Here is a 23,676-nt window from a genome sequence, read left to right as displayed (position 1 = left end):
TACACTCTGCCGGGGTCAGGGTCCGAGAGTAATATGTCACAGGGATCTCCCTCCCATCTGGGAGTTGGTGACCCAGGATGGCCCCCACCCTATACAGGGAAGTGTCACAGGCTAGAATCACCAGAAGGGACTTGTCAAAATGGTGCAGCACCTCATTGGAAACCAAGATTTCCTTGACTGCATGGAAGGCGGCGGCCTGCTTTCCCCCCAAGACCCATGGGGTGTGTTTATTGAGGAGCCTATGTAGGGGTTCAGCGAGGGTGGTTCTGTGGGGCAAGAAGAAATGACAGAAATTCAGGAGCCCCCAAAAACTTTGAAGTTTCGCCTTGCAGGTGGGGGGCAGGGTGTGGACTATCACCCTGGTCTTGTCGGCTGTCAGGTGGATTCCTGTGGCGTCCACTGTAAACCCCAGGAACTCCACCCTCGGCACCCCAAGCGAGCACTTCTCCCACTTCACCTTAAGTCCCGCAGTCTGCGGAGTACCTCACGCAGACGGCTGCTGAACTCTTCGGTGTCAGGGGCGACGCTCTGAATGTCATTGAAAAAAGGTTGTACTCTGGGAATTCCTTTGAGGAGAGAGTCCATTATGCTCTGAAAAATCCCCGGAGCCACGCTAACCCCAAATTGCAACCGCCACACCTTGAAAGCCCCCCTGTGCATCACTATTGTCTTTGCCTTGGCAGTCTCTGTGTCCACTGGGAGCTGTTGGTAGGCTTGGGCCAAATCCAGCTTCCTGAAAATTTTAGAGCCGGTCAAGGTTGCAAGGACGTGACTGACCACTGGTATGGGATACAAATGGTCCTGGAGTGCTTTATTAATCGTGCACTTGTAGTTTGCACATATGAGCATGTCCCCATTAGGCCTCACTGGAGTGACTATGGGGGTCTCCCATGTAGCATAGGAGACAGGCTCTAGTACTCCCTGGGCCACGAGGCAGTCCAGCTCCACTTCGATTTTTGGTTTTAAAGCAAACGGAACTTGCCTGGCCTTCAGCCGTATGGGCCGCACGTGGGGGTCGAGCTGTAAGGTGATGGGTAGCCCCTTGTAGCTCCCCAGGGTCCCATCGAACACGTCCTGGAATTCCTGGCACACATTTTCAAAATTGTGCATTTGTATCTGATTTACCCTATTTGTATGTCCAGTGGTCTGAACCAGGCCAGGCCCAGTAAAGTGGTGAGCTGGCACTTGACCATGAGTATGTCCAGCACACCCTTGAAGTTCTTAAACTCTACCCTCACACTGGCCCACCCCAAAACCTGTACAGAGTTCTTCTGAAAGCCCTGCAATATGAAATCAGCAGGCTCAGGGACTCCTCCGAGATTATGGAGATGGAGGACCCCGAGTCCAGCTCCATTATGGAGGGGGCACCCTCAATCTGGACTGACACCTTGACCTTATCGGAAGCGTCCAGGGGCAAATTCATTACCTGGATGCTGGTTGAGGTGGTCATGTGAGCATCGGTTGAATTGTGGTACATGGACTGCTGCCTCTGGTTGGCCTTGGCCCTGCAAGCATGCACGATGTGGCCCAACTTCTTGCAGATCCTGCAATCGGTGTGGCAGTAGGGGCAGTCGTGGCGCTCGTGTGGATCTCCACAGCTGGCGCACTTTGAGCTGGCTGGCTTCTCTGTTGCACGTGGTTGGTTGGATGGTTTTGGCCCGTTGTGTAGTTGGCGGCGGAGTTGGTGTGCTTCTTCTTCCTTGTATTCATCCAGCGCCCTCTCCTTGTGGTGGACAGCCTCCATCCGGTTGCTGGAGTGAGCCTTGGTGGCTCTCTCAAAGGTGGTGGCTTCTTTGAAGGCGAGCTGTAGGGTAAGCGTTTCCTTTGCGAAAAGCTTTTGCTGCAGCCTTTTGTCCTGGAGACCCCAGACAAATTGATCTCACAGGGCTTCCTCCAGCTTGTCAAAGCTGCAGTTTCCAGCAATTTGGCGGAGAGCAGCCAGGTAGATGGCAGCTGTCGCTCCTGCTCCCTGATCTCTCTTGTGAAATAGGAACCGGTGGGTGATGATGGATGGCTGGGGTGAGAAATCCCCTGTCAGTAGTTTGACTACCTCCTCGTAAGTCTTTGCTATGACTTTCGCGGGGGCAGCGAGACCCTTGGCGATCTTGAATGTAGCATCCCCGCAGACACTCAGGAACACGTCTTGCTTCCTGCTGTTGTCTGTAATCTCGTTCACCCGTAGGTAGCAGTCGATGCACTCCGCATAAGTCTCCCACCTCTCAGGTTTGGTGGGGTCGAACTCTGCCATGTAGCCAGCCATCAAGCTCGGGGTTGCCATGGTGGTGGTGTGTACTTCTGCCCCTTGGAATTGCATTCCTTCTTCTTTGTCTCCGGCCAGGTCAGCAGTTCCCTGATGGTGGGGGCTTTGCTGGGCGGACCTGGCTAGTATCCTACCTTCATTGTCAGTGTAATGTACTGAGTTCAGAGACATTTATAAGGCAACATGCTTTATTGGTGAGTACATTACAAAGACAACATGGCGGGGCCGGAGTCCCTCTTATATACATTCCCTGGAACAACCCACATTCTGGTCAGGTCCAATCCTGACTGGTTAAACTTCCCGCCACTGATCATCGTGGGCGGATTGCCTTCGTCCCTTACAGTCAGGTGACCCGCGGCTTCCTGCTAGTCACCTTAGCGCACCTAGTTGCGCTGTTGTAAATTCAGGGACCTAAATGCAAGACACAACACGTCGATCAAATAAGAACAGGTGATGCAAGATGCATCCCACTAAAAGCCAATTACCAAGTTCCTATTGATTTTAATGGAGATGGTTTGCAATCAGAGTCAGAGGACAGAACTTGTTTAACCAGATGATAAGCCTTCTAGTAAGACTGTGCAGCTGTTTGAACAAAAAATACACATATGTAATTGCTACATTTACCCATTGCCTCTCCAAATAGCCAGTGGTAGTGTCCAAGATGTTGGAGCCATATTGTATATTTGTTCCTTTATTCAAGGTCTCCCAGTGACAAAGTCAGATTATAAATAACATAAATAAATTGTAACTTTTGAATCCCTAGTGGGGAGAAAACTGGGGAAGAAAAAAAACACCCCTCTTTTCCCCCTTTTCTCTCTACCCTCCATAAAGTAGGTTAAAGAGCAATTCTTAACAGAATCCTACTTTGGCCTGTTCAGTGGAGCTTATGTTCTGGTAAAGTTTTAGGATTGCACTATTAGGCTGAGAATGACTAGCCAGGTGGGGTTTTGAATCCACTGTTATTCCTCATTCCATCACTTGATTCACTATACCAGACTGGCATAAAGAACAGTTTGGTTTGAAGATCAGTACGAAAACCTGCAATGCTTTTTGTCTGCTTGACTGAATGCATCACAATACATTCTTTCAATGTTTTTCAAAAAACAAAACAAAACTGAAGTTATGAAAATTAATTGTACTCTGGTAGTTGAGAACACAGAGTTACTCGCAAAGGAAGCACACACAAGGGTTACCTCCAACATAAACGTTGATAGGAGGCACTTTTGATGTAAGATGTGAAATGCATTTAATTTAGGGTTGCAATCCTTCCACCTGCAACTCCCCCCCCCCCCCAAAAAAAAAAAGACGAGTAGCTGCGCAAGTGTGTATGTAAGCACAGGGTATATTTGTGTCCAGAGATTCCCACCCCCTCTTCTCTATTCAATCTCTGCAGCTTTTTTTCCTGTTTCACTGTTGGCTCTTTGGCTTTGAGGAAGCCGTGTTTAACCAGGGCTGCAGAAACAGTGTAATTGCAGATATGTTAACACAGCAAAAGTGATCAGCTGTGCTAGGGGGCGGGGTGGGGGAGAAACGGTAGAAGCAAGTAAATTATTTTCCTTGCATCCTGGCCAGAGTTAGGATGGAGCGAAAATTCTCTACTGCTGATGATGACTGGAATGCGCCAGCCCCCTCAAATGCTTAACAAATGGTCCGCCATAAGGGTCCCAGTAAACAATACTGTCATGAGTCATAGAGTCTAACTGGCAGAAGACAGGAAGCAGGATTGCGCCGAACTCCTCCCCTCGTTCTCTGCCTCAATCTCATCAAAGGGGAGGAGTCGCTGGATCCCAACTCGCCAAGTTGCCAGGCGAGGCATTGGCCTCGTTTTGTTTCCGAGCTCCAAAACCAAGTATGCCCGCCCTCCCATCATGAGCCGGTGGTCTGGTTCCCAGGGAGTTGTATTAACGGCGTATCACCCCAGCACCAGCGATGCCGAGCCCGGGCCAGCAAGTCATGCCAAAGAGGGGGCGGAAACGTCCCCCGTGAGGTAAGAACTCCGTCGAAAGCGTTGGTATTTGCCTCCCACATGCAAACACCGGTACCGGCATCGGTGACGGCGGTCCAGCCGGAGGAAAGGGGCGCCTTCGATCCGCGCTGCTTGTTGACGCAGGCACGGTGGCTGGAGCTTGCGACAAAAGGTTGGCCGCCGTGAGAGCTGCGGAATCATATGATCAAAGTTTAAATGTCAGGAAATGCCATCAGCAATGAGGTGCGGTGCGGCTCTCAGCAGGTGTACAGTGGGAATGCAAATCGCCGAGATGCAGCATTTAATAGCATACTGCAGATAAACGCTCAGCTACGGCGTGCAGGGAAGACAGCAACTGTGCGTTCATTATAAAACATATGATTTTCTGTTTTCCAGCGCAGAGCATGTTCTTAAAGAATTTTTTATTGTAAGGACAGAATGGCTGATGTTTGACAGACTTTTACACCTTCTTGTTAACATAAGTAAAGAGTCTCTCTTCCATAGGAGCACTAGTAATATTTCCTGGTATGTGAACTTTGGTTTTCCTTCCCCAAGTGTTATTTTTCAATAATGACCTCAGTACTTGACTTTTACTGCCTCTGAGGTGTGTGTGAAAATATTGATTGCATGCTACTTGGGAGCCAGAGCTGAAAGATTGCTTTAAGAATGAGAATGAATGAACATAAGTGTGTGACCCTTGGCCTCTGCAGGCCCCTTTGCTTGGGTTTGAAATTGACAAGTGGAATGCAACAATTGCCTTCAAGATAGTAGGCACACATTCACCACCCATTGATAGTTCCTGGTGGGTAGCCTTGTTGATCTGAAGCAACAAAGTTTTGGTCCAGTGGCACCTTTAAAACCAACAGAGTTTAATTCTAAGTATAAAGCATTGAAACAGTTTTCCTCAAGCCTTCCATATAGGTAGAGAGGGGGCCAGTTGCCAGGAGGGGCTAGTTAGAGTCAAGATGCATACCTGAGATTTATAGTTCTTAGTTATGTGTGTAACACATGTTGGCTACTGGGTTGTGCTCAGTTTCATGTTGGCTGCTGACACCAAGCAGAGTGGTGTGGGTGTGAGTCTTTGATGATGTGGGTGGCCTGACCCCGGTAAGTTCTCCTTGGACCCTACGCTTCTTCCCCCATGGCTTTGCTTAAGTGAATCCAAGACTTGGAAGTTATAAAAATACTGCTGAAATTGCCTAGCAACATCCAAAGTGGCATTTGAGAGCTCAGTGGGCATTGTTTTCTGAAAGCTGCAGATTTTTTGGCATTTTGGGGAGTTTTAATTCCCCAGTGTGACTTGTGTAAACCCTTCATTCTAGTCAGCAGTGGCACAATGGGTTTCTCCTTCCTGTTCTGCCACCCAGTCATTTAGACCCTGAATTTGAACCAAAATCCATCCACCAAGTCACTATGAGAGTAAAGCTTTATGTAGCTTGTTTTCAACATTCTGTATCTGATTATTATGTCCCTGATACTGTAGGCAAAGAAAGGCAAAATACCAACATGTTCATTACCATTGCTCTTTCAGAGACTGTGGTACATAGTGTTTGACTGGCAATCAAATGTTCTTCAGTTTCCTGGGTCAGTAGATCATGCTTGTACTTCATAGACTTTGGTCTTAACTATGTTTTGCTTCTGATATATTGTTCTGATATATTGTCCAAAGATCTTATTGGAGTTCCTCTCCCTTTCGAAAGAGGTAATGTTCTAGTTAGTGTGTCTTTGGAATATATATTAGGGAAAAGGCTTTGTTAAACAAGTACTGCCATTTGAAGCTTACGTTGGGATTCCTGCATTCTATAGTTAAACGTACATCAGAGTGCAAGAGCATATTTGAATATTTTCAAATGTCCCTGGAATGCAGTTCTAAAACACACTTACTTGCAAGTCTCAGTGGCTGCATTCTGATGGCATGATAAATCATGATTTATTTAAAACTATGGATTAAACAGTATATATTTACAAAACATAAGCCTGCACTCAACGCTTCACAATAAACTGAGGTTCATCCATGATGGACATGAATGCAGATTGCTGTCTTGCTTTTCATCCCTTCCTCATGGATCTTTTCCTTGTGCATAGTGGCGGCCTTAGTGATTCTGGATCTGTCATTCTGACACCCCCCCCCCACACAGTTGATCACAAGCCTTCTTACATTGCTCCTGAACAGAAATAGGGAAGCAGCCCATACTATGGAAAAAGGTACTCTTAGAGGCAGTATCATCAGACACTTCCCCATTCAGAATCCTGGTGTTGTTTCTGAGACTGGCAGTAGGCCTAATGCATGGAAGAACTGTGGAACGCGTGCACTCAGAACAAAAAATTTGTCAACTAACCCAGACCAGTCCCACCCAGTCTTTTGTTTCCCACATATAGCCTTTTGAAACCTCTCCTGATTAAGCAAAGCTACCTGGACTTCTGTAATATTTTGCAAAACTTTCTACCTGTATTTAACAGTAGTTAATTTTAAACCGTCCAGTAGAATCCAAATTTTTCCCTGTAATCCCAATCCAGGGGGACCCAAAACCCCAGATTATGAGATTATCAATCCATAAAAGTAAACTCAGTTTCCCCATAACTTTGTAGCAGGATCACCTAACTACTACTCTTGTTAGGGTTTGTAGAATCTTTCGGGCTCAAGTGCCGTGTTCTACTGGAGAAAAGTTTTTCTTCCAAACGTTTCGTTCTCAGCTGCGGAGAACATCCTCAGTGGCGTTGCAGCCGGAGCAGGCACTCTGACCTTCTTGGCTGCTGTGCATTGAGTATTGAGTACAGCACTCACTCAATGCACAGCAGCCAAGAAGGTCTGAGCGCCTGCTCTGGCTGCAACACCACTGAGGATGTTCTCCGCAGCTGAGAACGGAACGTCTGGAAGAAAAACTTTCTCCAGTAGAACACGGCACTTGAGCCCGAAAGATTCTACAAACCCTAATGATGTTACCAGCCGTGAAAACTTGAAATCTTTGATACTACTCTTGTGTTACTGCTCAGGACTTTGTATAGAGACTTTGAGCAGGCCAGAGTTTCCTTTTTTTCTTTACCCCCTGAAGCCCAATCATCACCTAGGATTCCCCCCTCCCCCCCAGCATCATTGCACATCCTTCCCTTCCCTCCATTGGACCCTCATGGATTTCTCCTCCCGTCAGGATCAGTCTTGAATGATTCCTTTTTTCTCTTTTTGCTTCCTTAGCAACCCCCCTTTCAGAACTCAATTATCTTATTTTAGGACATAGGTTTTGACTACATATCAGCTGTGTGTGTGTGTGTGTACATTGCATTTGGTATTCATTTCATTTCTTGCCATCTTTATTTGTTGTTGTGTTTCTTTTCCCAATAAAGATGAATTTGTTCTATTTTCCTGCCTGTTTCTTACTGATTTTCCCAGTACTTGTTTCTAAAGCACAACCCAAGTTGTGACCCTGGTATACACTAGTCCATAATCCTAAATATAAATTGCCCAAAGGTGCATGTGTTTGACCTGACACACATGAGGGGGGCACTCTGATGTTAAGGACCCTAAACATGTACCTGATTTGGTAACTAAGTCTGCTGCCTAAGGCCCCTGATAAGGTGAGTGCAAGGAGCCTGCTTCCCCCCCCCCCTCCCTTGGAAGGCAAAACTGTAGAAGATTAGGGTTCTACCCACACCAGGGCATCTGCTCTTGTTGCCCATTGGCTAACACCATCTCTGTTTATTCATTGAGTGTCTGGATTCTGATTTAGGGTGCCTTGACTGCCGTGATGTCAGAATGCAAGTGCCTGAGTCAAATGTAGCTTGTCTCCCCCCAACACACACACCAGGATTCTAATCTGTGAAGTATGTCAACCCTATTTTCCTTGCTTCTTGCATCCCATTTGTTTCCCAGGAGAAATACCTCTTCGCTATATTGATGACTCTGTGGCTAGGTGGCTGCAAGAAGCAGTGCTCATCAATAACCTGTGGCTTGTGAATTCTGATGTTACAACTTCTATTAGTATAAACTCCATTTAACAAACCACCATGTAACTCTGCTATGGAATCTTAGTTTGGTGCTAATCAGATGTTGGGTTGTTGTGCCATATTATACAGGATGCCTATTAAGAGCCTCTCCTGAAGCCCAGTTCTCTGTGGCCCTGCCTTCAGAGTGGTTACTAGAAATAGGGATTTTTCTGTGGTGGCACCTCTCCTTTAAACTGTCCTTTCTCTTGAGGCTCACCTGGCACCTACCCTACTGTTGTTTAGCAGTCAGGTCAAAACATTTTTTTAAAATCCAGGCTTCTGTTACAATCTCATTCTAGCCTGAGGATTGTCTTCTATGTTTAATGACTTGTGTGGTTTGTATTTTTTAATGATCTGGCATATTTTAATGTTGTTGTTTTTTTTTTTAAAAAAATGGCTGATTGGTTTTATTGTACTCTTTGCTGTGAGCTGCCTTGCACAGTTGTCTGAAGAGATGTCATTTTTTTTTCTAACTAGTTTGAGTTCAGATGTTGCAACTGAATGTGTCTTGATCAAACCATAATTTTTCATGATGTCTGAATATGGCCAGGGAGGTTAATGGGATTTTCTTCCTAATGAGTATATAAAGGATTGCATTCTCAGTTAATACTTTAAAAATAGTATGCACCAAACAATGAAATTACCAATTTCTGAATTCCAACAACCTCCAACAATATGAAAATGGCTAGAATGCATCTAGGAGCTGAGAAGCTGTAATTGTTCTTATTTAGTTTGCCACATGCTTGTTGATGTGGCTCACAGCATTAAAATGTATAGCAAGCTATATTGAAATATTTCCTTCATAATTGAACTATGGCTTTATATTTGAAATTATGCATAAATAGATGAGAGCCATGTTAGAAGCAAGGTCTTAAGAACACATTTCCACCATGTGTCTCTCTCTTAACAGTTGTACTTATTTTTCTGTATCAAGGAAATAACCAAAATTAATCTTGATAAAGACAGCAATTAAGGTTTAGAACTGAGCATTCTATTCTCATGAGCCTGTTCTCTTGCCAATAATGTTGCAGCACTTCTGTATGATGGGAAGGAAGTGAGTGGATGGGCTAGCTAGTGAACATCCATCTTTTAGCTCTCCTTCCTCACTCCAGATGTGTACAATTGGCCTCCTTCCAAAATAAACATTCCAGATTTTGGTTTTTTTGTATCTCTTCCTTCTCATGAACTGTAGTTGTATCAAAATGCAACAAGATGATCTTTCAATGTACAATGTTTCATTTTGGAAGATTCAAATTTCAAGGAGATAACCATTCTTTATTTTAAAGTTTTAACATTCCTTTTAGGGTTATTTGTTGAAATATTCTGTGTAGAATTGTTGGGTGAAGGACTATTGTCAACATGTAGGGGTTAACCAGGCATCTTTCTGTGTTTATGGTTTATCAAATTTCAATGTGGTAATATTACATATGGTTAAACAGATTTTAATCATATTCCTAAAACCTAATTGGGCTTTAAATATCATTGCAGAATGCATATTCCAGGATTTATTAAAATTAAACAAAAATAAATAATGTAATTTCATAAAGCTAAGAATTAAAAGCCATTTGCAAAAATTATTGCTTTCCATAGCAGTTCTTTGGAAATGTCTATTAGTTAAGGATGGACATCCAATTAGTTGGTCTCCCTGCAGAAAGTCTCCCAAGTATGTTTGCCTATGTGGAATGCTGACATTGTTCCTACTGTGACTTCAGCTGATCACCTACCCAGCTGTTAGAGCTATTGAGCAAATATTTGGCCATCTTTAAATTTTGTTTTATTGCTTTAATTATTGCTGTAAAAACTAATTTTAATATTTTAAAACCTGATATTACCCACACTGAGCCTGCTTGCGGGAAGGGCAGGATATCAAGGGCAGGATATCAGCAGTCATCAGTCAGTAATAAATAAAAGCCCAACCATGGTGGCAAATCTGAGAATTTTCATTGGTTGGATGTGGCCTATTCAGGATTGGCTCATACTTCTCTCTGGCATGTCATTGGCTGATTCTGCTCTCCTCCACCCACCACCAGCCCCGTAAAGCAAGAACCTCACCAGAAGGCCATTGACCTTTGAGGGAGACAGTTCTCTGCTGACAGGTTCTCCTGGGGGCTCTAAGACCTGTTGTAGGAATTCCAGGACAGTCCATTCCCCCCCCCCCACCTCACAAACAGTGTTGTCACGGAGCAAGCAGTGAAGCAAACAGTAAACTGTGAGAGGACATGTTCATGAGAAAAAACAGTAGCAGTTCCTTCTCTTCAACTGACACAAAAGGAATGTTCATTTACAGCAGGGAGGGGCCAGTTCTACAGCAACAGATACATTTCATTTTCAGTTTATTTGATTTATATCCTGCCCTACCCCACCAAAGCGGGCTCAGGGCGGCCCCCTTTCCACCCACAAATAATCTTCACTCTTTCTATTCAAATTAAGCTTCAGTGAGCTCATATGACAGAATAGACTTTCCTCCTGGGGAACCACTGTTGCCAGTCTCCAGGTGAGCCATTTTTGAGTGTAGTGCCGGTTTGTAAATCATATGGAGACTATTTGAGTCCCTATTATTTATCTGGAGTTTTCTGGCAGTCACGGAATGCAGTGGAAGTATATAAATAGAGGGATTTTGGACTATGACATCTTTTGTTATTATGCTATCTATGGAGCACTCAATGCTGGAAGAGTGATGGAAACAGGAATTTCAAGTTGACTTCCTGTATGTCGGGACTGCTTGCTGGAATAATTTATGAGTTTTGTACCTGTGTAACTGTATTTATTGCTTACTGTTCTATTGGGTTTTGTATCCTTCATGATTGCTATTTACATTAATATATTGATTTAATCCTTTTAGTAATTTGGTCACTATAACCTTTGGGTTGTGTTATATATTTAAGCTCCAGGTGAGGGCTGATTTCAGGTGAGGGTGATTGCTGACCAGTTACAGACTTCAGCCTAACCTGCCTCATGGGGCTGTTCAGATCAAAGGGGAGAGAGGAGAATGATGCAAACTGCTTTGGTTCCCCCCCCCCCCCACTGTGAAGAAAGAGTGTGCTTTTCCTATGTAGAGGCTTCAGGGAGAGGGAAGGCAATGGAAACCTTAACTCAGAGGGGCAGATAAACGGAGATAGGGTTGCCAACTTCAGGTTAGGAAATTCCTGGAGATGTAGGGGGTGGAGCCTTGAGGGGGTGGGGCTTGAGGAGGGATAGGACCTCAGACAGGCACAATGACATTTCCTCCTGGGGAACTACTGGAGATCACTCATATTCACAACTGCTCTCTAAATGGCAGCGATCAGCTCCCCTTGAGGTAGGGGGGAGTCAATGCCTTCACTTGGGTGGGGGGGAAGACAGCAAGGGTGGCGGGCATTCGCCCAGAGCCTCCTTCTAGAGCCTGTTGTATTTCTCTTCACAATGGGCCTTACTTTTAGTAAATTCAATAAAATAAATAAAAATATAAAATAAAGGATAGGAAGCATAGAAAAACAACAGTAGTGAAAAAAAATCCGTTTTCTGCTATGAGAATTGTAATCAATGATGGCATATCAATCTTGAAATTCTAAGCAATGTCCTTAATGGGGCAGTTCCAGAGGGTATGTAGCCCAGTAGTGTTCTTAGTCAGTCATACAGAATTTCAAATGTTGTTGTTAAAAATTAATTCAAAAGTGATTTTCTTCCCCTTTGCTTTAGTGGAAAGCTTTGGAATATAATGTCTACATTGTATCCATATAATTATGTTATATATGTATGTGTGTGTATATGTTCTCTTATACTACATGATCTCTTTTCCCAGTCAGGTCTCAGTGATGATGATTAGTTTATTTATATTCCACCCATTCCCCCATTTGGGGACTCAGAGTGGAGTTTGGGGGCTCAGAGCCCCTCAAAGGCTATGCAGGGTGCTCCTTATGCACAAAAAGTCATGTAGCATTAGTGGTTCTAGTTGGGGAATGGAGTGAAATTTTCCATTTTCTATCGTCTGTTTTCGATCCACTTGACTTTTTGTTCACAAGGATCTGTTATCAGTGTTGTCTTTTGGGGGATGAGCCACAAGGGACGTTTAGAAGGAGAAGGTAGAAGTACATAGGATCCAACCATTAGTACTGTAATACTCAGGGTGATGTGGAATGTTCTAATAAACCTTCTTTTGGCATGTGAGTTAATCGCTTTATTTATACCCTGCTTTTCTGTCTGACTGAAAACCCCAAACAGTTTTTCACATTGTTCTTCCCACCTCCACTTAATCTTTACAGTGACAATCTTGTGAGGGTAGGTTAGGCTGAAAGATGGTGACAGGTCCACGGTCACCCAGTGGGCTTCTGTAGCAGAGCAGAGATTTGAATCTGGTTGTCTCAGGTCCTAGTTCAACACTAGCAACAATGTCAGCTAGCCCTCTGATGGTTCTCTTTATCATATCTTCCAAAATCTTAATTATTGTATGAAAATACACTCTCATACTCTACGAGTTTTTGTCCTAGTTGCTTCATAGCGGTGAATTTTACTACTGCTTCTATCAAATCAATACTCAGTTCACTTACTGACTTGGCTCTTGCACAGCTCATAACCTCTACATCTTTATGAGGCTGTGAAATACCAGTAACCTTCAACATTGTCCCTAAGGTCTGATTTTATGTGTGTTGTATTTCTTTGTCAGTCACATTAAGTGATTTGACTCAGAACACCCCTTTTGGCCCTGTCTGAAATATGGTTCTGCTGAAGAATAGGCCTGAATGCATGGTACTGGGTTCAACCAATACAGAATTTTCCTTATAGCAACTATTTACCGTTGGGGTGCTAGGCATGATGTGTAGGCTTCACCAGGACTTTATTATGGGCCACTACAGAAAGCAATTCCTCTTTCTCACTCAGGGGAAGTATCTGGAAATTATACCAGAACAAGTGTGTTCTGCTAATGGTCTGAACATTTTTGTGGTGTCCTCAAATACATTCTATGACAAGAACAACTGCAGTAGAAATCTGTGGTGACTATGAAAGTCCATGTAGTCCTCAGAGTAGAGTTGCCAGCTCTGGGTTAAGAAATACCTGGAGATTTTGAGAGTGGAGCCTGAGGAGGATGGGGTTTGGGGAGGAGAGGGACTTCAGTGAAGTACAATGCCATAGAATTTATATTCCAAAACAGCCATCTTCTCAAGGGAAACTGGAGATCAGTTGTAATAGTAGGACTAACCACTAACTGGAGGCTGGCAACCCTACTTCAGAGACCTCTGTATCATTGGTAGCTCAGTTGCTCCTTTTTCTCATAGTGGCTTATCATCAGTAGTGACAAGTTTATCCCCAGCTGCTTCCATTGCATTTGGATGGGGCCAATTTCAGAACTTGCACCCAGCAGCATTAACGTTTCCAATAGGGTTGCCATTCCCCAGGTGGGGCAGGGGATCCCCTGGTTTGGATACCCTCCCCCCGCTTCAGGGTCATCAGAAAGCGGGGGGAGGGAAGGGAAATGTCTGCTGGGAACTCTATTATTCCCTATGGAGATTTATTCCCATAGAAAATCATGGAGAATTGATATGTGGGTATCTGGGGCTCTGGGGGGGGCTGTTTTTTGGGGTAGAGGCACCAAAATTTCAGTATAGCATCCAGTGGCTCTCCTCAAAAGACCCCCCAAGTTTCAAAAAGATTGGACCAGGGGGTCCAATTTTATGAGCCCCAAAAGAAGGTGCCCCTATCCTTTATTATTTCCTATGGAAGGAAAGAATTGAAAAGGTGTGCCGTCCCTTTAAATGTGATGGCCAGAACTCCCTTTGGAGTTCAATTATGCTTGTCACACCCTTGCTCCTGGCTCCACCCCTAATGTCTGTTGGCTCCACCCCCAAAGTCCCCAGATATTTCTTGAATTGGACTTGCAACCCTTGTTTCCAAGCTGACAATGCTTCTGTAGAAATAGCAGCAGATGCCTGGCCTGCTCTTCACTTGGGCCATTCTTATAATGTCTGCATCAGCAGTTTTTGTTTCCATTTTTCCCCTTTGCCTGGGCAATTCAACTAACAGTGACCTTTTGTTTAGCATTGTTGGCAGATGTCATTTGGACTAGGACTCCAGAAACAACTTCTGTGCCCCCCCAATTTGCTTATGAATTGCTTGCAAGTGGACCTATCCTAACTGCTCAGCCACCAGTGGAATGAATTGTTCCTGGAAGGCTGATGTGTGATAGTCGCTCCAAATTAATAGTCGCTCTGTTCCTGGAAGGCTGATGTGTGATAGTCGCTCCAAATTAATAGTAGATACCATTAAGGTGACACTTATTTCTGCTTCCATGCTCTGTACCCTGCATAAAATGTAGGTCATTAGCTTGTCTAAAATGGCATCTCCTTTAACAAGCAGACTGTGAAGCTTCCCTGTTAATCACTTTATAAACTGGATTTTCACACAAGACCCCCTCATGGCTTGCATTGGATATAAGCTCCTCTCTGCACTGCCAACCCCAAATTTAGTTGAACTGGATCAGTTTTATTTGAATTTTCACTTGGACCAGGAGGAGCAGAGGAAGCTCTAACAAGCAGCCTTGTTAGAGCACATAAATAACTATGCAAAAGTTTCCCCACTTTCTTTTTCCTTGCTTGCCATTCCTGCCTGCATTTCAGAGGGGCAAAGCCACACTCATACTGCAGAGCTGTACAAGCTGCCCTGAGAAGCTGCCAGTAATGTGTCTTGGCATCAACCTCTTAAAACATTGCTGGGTACTCTGCAGCTTTCTAATCATTCTTCTCATTCAAAGACTAGAAGCATGAAGTCAGTCAGGTACTTCCTGATTCCAAAGCCATCTGAGTGATCAGTAAATTTCTTCTCATCTTGAAGCTGTTGCTATCAGTTGTTAAAACACTTATTCAAGGAAAACAACTCCAGTAAAGGTTTTTATGTTGTCTATTACAGAGCCTCCAGCATCAACCTTAGCAGTTTCGCTGCCAGCTTCTCCCAGAACACAGAACAGCTAGAAACAATATAGAACAAAACTAAACATTCATATGTACAACAACACTCTTATAATCATTACAGTATACAACATTTTCAGAATAATCTGGCTCTGATTTGCAATATGAAATGTCCCTTTAATTTGTCTCTCTCTCTCTCTCTCTGTGTTTCCCTCATTAAAATGCCTATAAAAAGGAAAATGGTGATGTTACTGTGGCCATTTTAAAACATGATCTTATGATATACAATAAATAGTGTTGCTATAGCAGGAGGCGTCCTGCTGAACACTGCTGTTGCTCATGGAGAAAAATTAAAACATTGCCACCTCCGTGTCAGAATGTCAGTTATTATTATTATTATTATTTGTTTATTTATATTCCGCCCATTCCCCCATTGGGGGCTCAGAGCAGAGTACAGCAAATAGAAATAAAATCACAATAAAATCATAATAAAACCAATTACAACATTCATCAAAGTGCAACAAGATGTTTCAGCAAGGTGACATGACAGCAAGGTGGTATAGCACAAAATAGTACTGCAATACAGCATCACAGTACAGTAGAGCAGCATGTCGATGCGCGTAGAGAGACAATAGTGACACAGCAGAGCAGTAGGGGAGAAGCTAACGGATCGATAAATAGATGCCCGCTGCCTCATCCAAAGACCTGGCGGAACAGCTCCGTTTTGCAGGCCCTACGAAAGGCCAGCTAGCCAGGTAGTTATGAGTACATTCCAGAAGTGACAATGGGTATCTCTAGGAATTTCTGGAGACTCTGTAGTTTTACCATAGAGCTGCCCATTGTCACTTTCCCAGAACTGATGTAACGATGTTGGCAGCATTGCTGATATCATGCCCTCCCATGTTTCTAACTCATAATCTTCCCGCTGGTTGCCAAGCTTGGTCTGGCAACTCTGGTTACTCTTTTCAAAAATTTTATTCAAGATTTTCCCCACCATTTCTTTTGTCATATATCTTATAACCACATCTCTTGGTAAGTTATTTTTCTTGGCATATGATGAATTTACTCTATACATATAAACATACATATTTCTAGTCCCTTCAGGATCTTCCTACAAGAAATCAGTAATTATTATTTATTACATGTTCTTTTAAGTCTATCCCTTCTTTTTTGTGTCTCCATCAATTTACAGTCATGGATTGTATTAATGGAAATTGTTACCATATGTTATCAACAAAATTGTTTAAAACAATCTATATTGAAGGCCAATGTTGGTATATGCCAGGATTGTTTGACATAATGCTACTCCTGTTATTGTCCCTTCATTATAATTTGCATATAATAGTTACAAGTCTTCTAGTATCATCTCCAACCTAGTCCTGCCCTTCACATAATTCCTTTCTCTTTTTCTCTTTCTTTTGGGATAAAAGAGGCTGAAGCATTTAGGAAAGGAAGTATGTGATGCTGACAGAGGAATAAAGTGGATAACATCTTGTCATCTTGAAAATAATTTAATTTTGGAGTTTATCTTGTGGGGTGCTACAGAGTTTCATTCTCTCATCTGTACTTCTTAACATATATATGAGGCTGCTGAAGGAGGTTGTCTGCAGTGTTGGGGTTGGGTGTCACCAGTATGCAGATGACACCCATTTCTATATTATCCAAGCCCCTTGATGCATTTGTCTGATTCTGAACCAGTGCTTTGAGACTGTGGTCGGATGGCTAGGGTAGAACAAAGTGAATCCAGACAAGACAGAGGTAATTTTAGAGGAACTGAATTCACTTGTCCTAGATGGAGTAACATTGGCTTTTACACAGCAGGTTAAGAGCGTGGGGCTGCTCATGGACTCTGCCTTGTTTGAAAAGCAGGTTGGCATGGTGGCTGGGAATGCCTTCTGTCAGGTGCATCTGAATTGCTAAGGTAAATTTACATTTCCCAGTGTAGCCTAATGGCTAAATTTAAACCGCTTTTGTGGCCATAGACAATCAGTTCTCTTGAACTAGGATTTCAGCTGTGTCTTTTGTATTGAGGAGAAGCCAAATAATTTGTAGCAAACCACAGTCAGACCTTATATTTTGTGGTTTGGGGGCTGCAGGCAGAAGGTGGCATCTGTGGCCTCCATTTGGCCGCATGGTCTTCATGATGGGGTGAGGGGCAATTCCCATGGGCAGCCATCAAGGAACTAGCCATGCCTAGCCAAGCTGGCCACAGGAGGAGCAGAGCAGGCAAGCATGAGGTGGATGTTATCATTCTGCCTCGCCACTTCACTTCTGTTTAAAAAACCGCCCCTGGGAATGTGCCTCATTCTTTGCAGGTTTTTTCCCCTCTTACCCTCCCTGCATTTTCAGTTGCTAAAGGCTGTTTTGTTTGGGGAGGGACAGTGGCTCAGTGGTAAAGCATCTGCTTAGTAAGCAGAAGATCCCAGGTTCAATCCCCGGCATCTCCAACTAAAAAGCGTCCAGGCGAGTAGGTGTGAAAAACCTTAGCTTAAGATCCTGGAGAGTCGCTGCCAGTCTGAGTAGACAATACTGACTTCAGTGGACTGAGGGTCTGATTCAGTATAAGGCAGCTTCATATTTTGTAATACTGTATATCTTTTGTCTCAGCTTTATGGGCCATTGAGGCATTGGGCTGGATCCTTTTATGGGGGGGGGGGGAGGAGGTGCCTGTGTGCCTGTTTCCTGCAGTTTGGGGTCTCCCTTAAGAGGTCTTGAAGGTGGTTCTTGAGCTCATTCCCAGCTCGGGGGCTGCTGGCTGGCCATCACCACCAGTTCTAGGGGGCTTGCCACTCCATGATTGTACACTCCAGCAGATGGGCTGGAGGGGTGGTGGTGTTCATTGGGTCACCCAATGCCAGTCTGCAACAATGCTCCTGCACTGTATTCAGTAAAGCTGTGGCCATGTTGTCCCAAACTGGCTGGTGTTCTATGAGGCTTACTTTGCACTTGCATCCTTCCATCTAGCCCCTCGGCTTGCGAACACTGCTGTGTTCTGCACGACTATTGATGTTCTGCACAACTATTGACGGTAAGCAGTGGGGTGCCGCAGGGCTCGGTACTGGGTCCCATGCTCTTTAACTTGTTCATAAATGATTTAGAGTTGGGAGTGAGCAGTGAAGTGGCCAAGTTTGCGGATGACACTAAATTGTTCAGGGTGGTGAGAACCAGAGAGGATTGTGAGGAACTCCAAAGGGATCTGTTGAGGCTGGGTGAGTGGGCGTCAACGTGGCAGATGCGGTTCAATGTGGCCAAGTGCAAAGTAATGCACATTGGGGCCAAGAATCCCAGCTACAAATACAAGTTGATGGGGTGTGAAGTGGCAGAGACTGACCAAGAGAGAGATCTTGGGGTCGTGGTAGATAACTCACTGAAAATGTCAAGACAGTGTGCATTTGCAATAAAAAAGGCCAATGCCATGCTGGGAATTATTAGGAAGGGAATTGAAAACAAATCAGCCAGTATCATAATGCTCCTGTATAAATCGATGGTGCGGTCTCATTTGGAGTACTGTGTGCAGTTCTGGTCGCCGCACCTCAAAAAGGGTATTATAGCATTGGAGAAAGTCCAGAGAAGGGCAACTAGAATGATTAAAGGGCTGGAGCACTTTCCCTATGAAGAAAGGTTGAAACGCTTGGGACTCTTTAGCTTGGAGAAACGTCGACTGCGGGGTGACATGATAGAGGTTTACAAGATAATGCATGGGATGGAGAAAGTAGAGAAAGAAGTACTTTTCTCCCTTTCTCACAATACAAGAACTCGTGGGCATTCGATGAAATTGTTGAGCAGACAGGTTAAAATGGATAAAAGGAAGTACTTCTTCACCCAAAGGGTGATTAACATGTGGAATTCACTGCCGCAGGAGGTGGTGGCGGCCACAAGTATAGCCACCTTCAAGAAGGGTTTAGATAAAAATATGGAGCAGAGGTCCATCAGTGGCTATTAGCCACAGTGTATGTGTGTATATAAAAATTTTTGCCACTGTGTGACACAGAGTGTTGGACTTGATGGGCCGTTGGCCTGATCCAACATGGCTTCTCTTATGTTCTTATGAGCATTGCAAATTGCATTATCTAAAAAGCAACTTTTCTCCCCCTCTGACAAAGGAATGGTGAACAGTAATGAATCTAGTTTTACTTGTGTACACCTTATTTTACCATATACAGAAATGTCTTGCAAACAATAGTTATTGCAAACAAGAATTGATAATGCCCTTAAAGTATTTTTCAGAGCAAGTGTTCCATTTCCTTTAAACTAAAACTTCCTCATCCTCAGGATATAAGGCACATGCTATTAAAAACATCTGTGATTACAGATCTGCAAACAGATGGGAATGTTTACATAGAATTTAAAGATGAGGAAGGGCTTATAATACTGCAAACAAGAAAAAATATTTAGTAGTATTGTTTTCCCTTATGGTAGACCAGAGTATAAGATATTTACTTCTGGAGCATGTGAAAAGATGTCTGCACAAATTGTATGGTGGAGTACAAGATCATAGACAAGTCATCACAATATACAGTATACCATGTTATGATTTATAATTGTGATGCCCATAGATACATTTCTTTATTTGTTCACCTGACATAATAAAAGTTTCTCTAAATTGGAGATGAAAGATTCCTAGATAATACTGAGTGCTGAAATGTCCATATCATTAGATTTTGATATCACAGAATGTATACAGTGGTGAATTCTTCTTTCTTTAGTGTATGGTCAAATTATTATTTTTTTTTTTGTGAACATCAGGTTTGTGATGAGAAACACAATGGGAAATATATTCCCAGACTGGCTGTATGTGTATACATGTGTACACAGGTGCTTATAGACCATTCTGTAACTCCACTCTTTAACAGATGATGATGTCTGTTGGATACTGGGAGGACAGCCCTTAGTACTAAGAAGTTGTAAGCCCAGTAGAATATGTTCCTTTTTTGCTTGCTTGTTTTTCTTTTCTTGTATTAGCAGTACTCCAGAACAGTGCAATCTGCTGACCAAAAACCTTATTACAAATGGCTTCTATGTTTTCCCCAGACTCACCCTAATTTCAAACAGTACTTTCTGCCCTTCCAAAACTTTGGCCTCCCACATTCTGTTTGCAGCAGAAAGAGCCTTGGTGCGACATTTCAAATGACATAACACATGCATATTGCCATAGTTAGAAACTAGCCCTCTTTAGGGGAAAATTCTATCTGAAAACTTTTTTTTTTTTTACTGAAGGTGTTGGGGGGGAATTTACATATATAGTTTCTACCTCAACCTTGTATGGAATCCTAAGTCTGCATATGCACAGTTGCACTCATGAGATGATATTTGGAGATAGTAATATTTAATAGAACTAAATATGATCATTATTCAATGCAGAGGTAGACATGCAACAAAAGGAACCAGATTTAAAATATACAAATGTAAAATATGGTTCAGTGTGTGTATAATGGAAAAAGTAGTCAAATGCAGAAATGGAGGATCTAATGAAGAACAGTGAAACATTGCATTCTGGAAATGCATCCTGGAAAGTTCCTTTTGGGGAATAATTGAAGGGATGCCAAACAAAACAAAATGAACGTCTACCCCTCGGCAGAAGATGGTAACAGAAAAGGACAGATGAGTCTTCCTGTAGAGTTTCAGATTTTTGGTGCCACAACCAAGAAAGCTGTCTCTCAGGTTGCCGTTCACCTAATCTCAAAGAAGCAGGTACACAGATGACCATAGTAGTTGGGTAGCTTCATAAGAGAACAGGCAATCCTTTAGGTATGTTGGTTGCTTAAAAGGTCAACACCAGCACCTTGAATTGTGCCAGAGACAGATTGGAAGCCGGTCTGTGGGCCAAGATACAGTCCCTACAATCCATTCCAGCCAACACCCTGGCTGCAGCATTCTGCATCGATTGAATAGGCCTTTGCTGCAAGGTAGGGATCTCCCATGGAGTTACAGTATAAAGCTTTGATCCAGCAATGGGACCATTCCTCCTGGAGGCAGACTGTCTCGTTAAGATGAAGTGTTCTATTTCACATAATTCATATAATGATTCTCTAGTTCAATCTGAAATTGGATTTTACTTGTTCCTTTGGCTACATAGGCCCCATAGTTACACAGATGATGATGTCTGTTGGATACTGGGAGGACAGCCCTTAGTACTAGGAAGCTGTAAGCCCAGTATAAGATTTCCTTTTTTGTTTGATTTCTGGGGTAATAATATACAGTATGCATCCCTTATTGACTTCCCAGAAACAAACTGGAGAGCCAGTTTGGTGTAGTGGTTAAATGCATGGAGAACCAGTTTTGATTCCCCACTCCTCCACAAGCAGCTGCTGAATGATCTTGGGTCAGTCACAGTTCTCTCAGAGCTGTTCTCTCAAAAGCAGTTCTCAAAAGAGCTCTCTCAGCCCCCACCTACCTCACAGGGTGCCTGTTGTGGAGAGAGGAAGGGAAAGGAGATTGTAAACTGCTCTGAGACTTCCAAGTGAAGGGTGGGATATAAATCCATTTTCTTCTTCCTCCTCCTCCTTCTAAAATTGTGTTATTAGTAACTTCTCACCTGCATCTCATACACAAATTTTATTAAATGATAGTCACACATTTCTTCTGTAACAGAAATGAGAGAGATTTCTTGCTAGTGGTTCAGTCCTGAAATTGTGCCTATCAGGAACTGAGCAAGTATGATATTCCCTCCAACCCAGTTATCATTGTGCTGGGATAATCTCAACAGTTCAATTAAAAAGTGTTATAAACTGCTAGGAATCTAATAATGGCAGCTGATATTCTAAGTGTTTCTAAATGATGTACTTCAGACTTCCTGTCTACTAAGAGAAACAATGCCTGGAATTGTCCAGTTAAGGGTAGAATGGGCAAAGCCGCAAACTTTTGAAATTACCTTCTTCCCATTCATTCTGAGAAACATTAATATAGACATACATATAATTGTTAGCTTATTATGATGATTAGCCTTTCAACTTTGTATCTTCTTTTCTCTCCCCATCTCTTTTAATTGTACCTGTCATTTGGAATACATCTTACAGATTGTTGTGTATTGCACAGTGATGACATTCCAACATGCCGATTTATTAGATGTTATAAAACCAGGTTTAAACACAGTCACCCTAAGTGATGTTTAATTGTTAATTTCTAATTATGTCAAAACATATTTGGTTTGCAGGAACATTCATTCACAATTCGTCCATCAAATTAATTACTGTGGAAGAGGAACTCCCATTTTCAGTAACATCTGGGTGGCGTGAATGTCAGTGTCTGGTGCTGTCCTCATAGGATTTGTCTGTTTATTTCATTTATACCACACTTCTCCCCAATGGAAACCTAAAGTAGTTTACAATAATCTTTCCTTCATTTTATTCCCACAACAGCCCACTGAGGTAGGCTAGGCTGAGACTGGGTGAACTGACTTAAGGTCACTCAGCAAGCTTCCATGGCAGAGAGGGGATTTGAACCTTGGCCTCTCACATTGGCTTTAACTGACTTTATATCTGAACCAATATGCCTTGGTTTTGAATGGTCAACTAACCCTCCTTCTCATACTTTCAGCCATGTTTACCCATGTTTTATATTAAAGAAAGTGACTCTCTGGAGAGCTGATCAGAGATGTGCCACATGTTAAAAACAAATGTCCAAAGCACTTTATATGACTAATTTGGATAGGAGAGTAAATGCTGCAAAACATACCTTCAGATGAAGATGACCTAAGCTTGGTGCTCAGCCCTGCCTGAAGCAAATCCAGTGATCTTTTAAGAGACAAGCCTTTGGCTTTCTTTGCTTTGTGGAGTTACAACTGACTGATTAATAATGAGGCTGCACATGTAGTGACCCTTGCCAACAGTTGGGACAAGTTCATGATAGCATCTGAGTGACAGGGGAGTTGTTTTGGCAACATACAAGCCATACTTTGGAATTCAAACCATGATAGGCAGAAACGATTGTTTTGTGCCTACTCTGAACCCTTAATGAATTCTCGAGAGAGAGGTTGTATTCATGATAGGTCTGTGAAAGGGCATAGTACAGTTACTCATTTGTGTCAAAGTACTATGTTCCAGTGTGAGAACAGAAGTGGCAATAAAAACCACTTCTTCAAGAAGTTATTTTAAAATAGAATACCAGTGTAAGTGGGTGAGAAAGATGGGGAAAGATCTGGCATTAATTCACCAAGCTTTATGACTGCATGAGTGCTGTTCTTTTTAGTGGAAAGCATTCCTTTACAAGTTCCATTGGTGATAACATGGTAGCAAAATTTGAGGAAAGATACCAGGTGTGGGATGAAACACTGTGAGTTGCCTAAGAGTATTATCTAGTTTTTGTTGCCCTGCAATTAAGTAACATATTAAGGTGATTATTGTATAAACTAGCTCAGCTGTAAACAAACATATCCATTGAAAACTGTGGTGGTACACTCATATAACAGTGCTATAAGATTAGAACTGCCCTCCAAAATGGGTAGGGAACAAATGTGACTTCTTATCTTGACTATAGCAAACACTTAGGCTGTTTTGCCTTATTACAAGATAAACATAACCCTTAACATAGGCTAAAAGCCAAATGCTAAAGGAAAGCCCCACAGATTATTTGCACACGTTCCACTCCCTAAG

General features: G+C 43.0%; 1 protein-coding gene across 2 annotated transcripts in view; it reads left to right on the top strand.

The window, feature by feature from the left end:
• Window positions 1-23,676, top strand: part of ARHGAP18 (Rho GTPase activating protein 18) — a 139,620-nt gene that overhangs the window by 36,071 nt on the left and 79,873 nt on the right. The window contains exon 1 of one of the 2 annotated variants that reach the window (XM_060239217.1): window positions 4,017-4,247. The exons of the other annotated variant lie outside the window; for it this stretch is intronic. Coding sequence (XP_060095200.1) covers window positions 4,129-4,247 — 119 coding nt within the window. The 5' untranslated portion in view covers window positions 4,017-4,128. Of the gene's footprint in view, window positions 1-4,016; window positions 4,248-23,676 lie in introns of those variants that run through there. 2 annotated transcript variants of the gene reach the window in all.

This window comes from Heteronotia binoei, chromosome 1, assembly GCF_032191835.1.
Source record: "Heteronotia binoei isolate CCM8104 ecotype False Entrance Well chromosome 1, APGP_CSIRO_Hbin_v1, whole genome shotgun sequence".
Taxonomy (NCBI): Eukaryota; Metazoa; Chordata; class Lepidosauria; order Squamata; family Gekkonidae; genus Heteronotia; species Heteronotia binoei.
The sequence above is the reverse complement of the archived record's forward strand: the minus strand, read 5'-3'. Positions and strand labels throughout refer to the sequence as shown.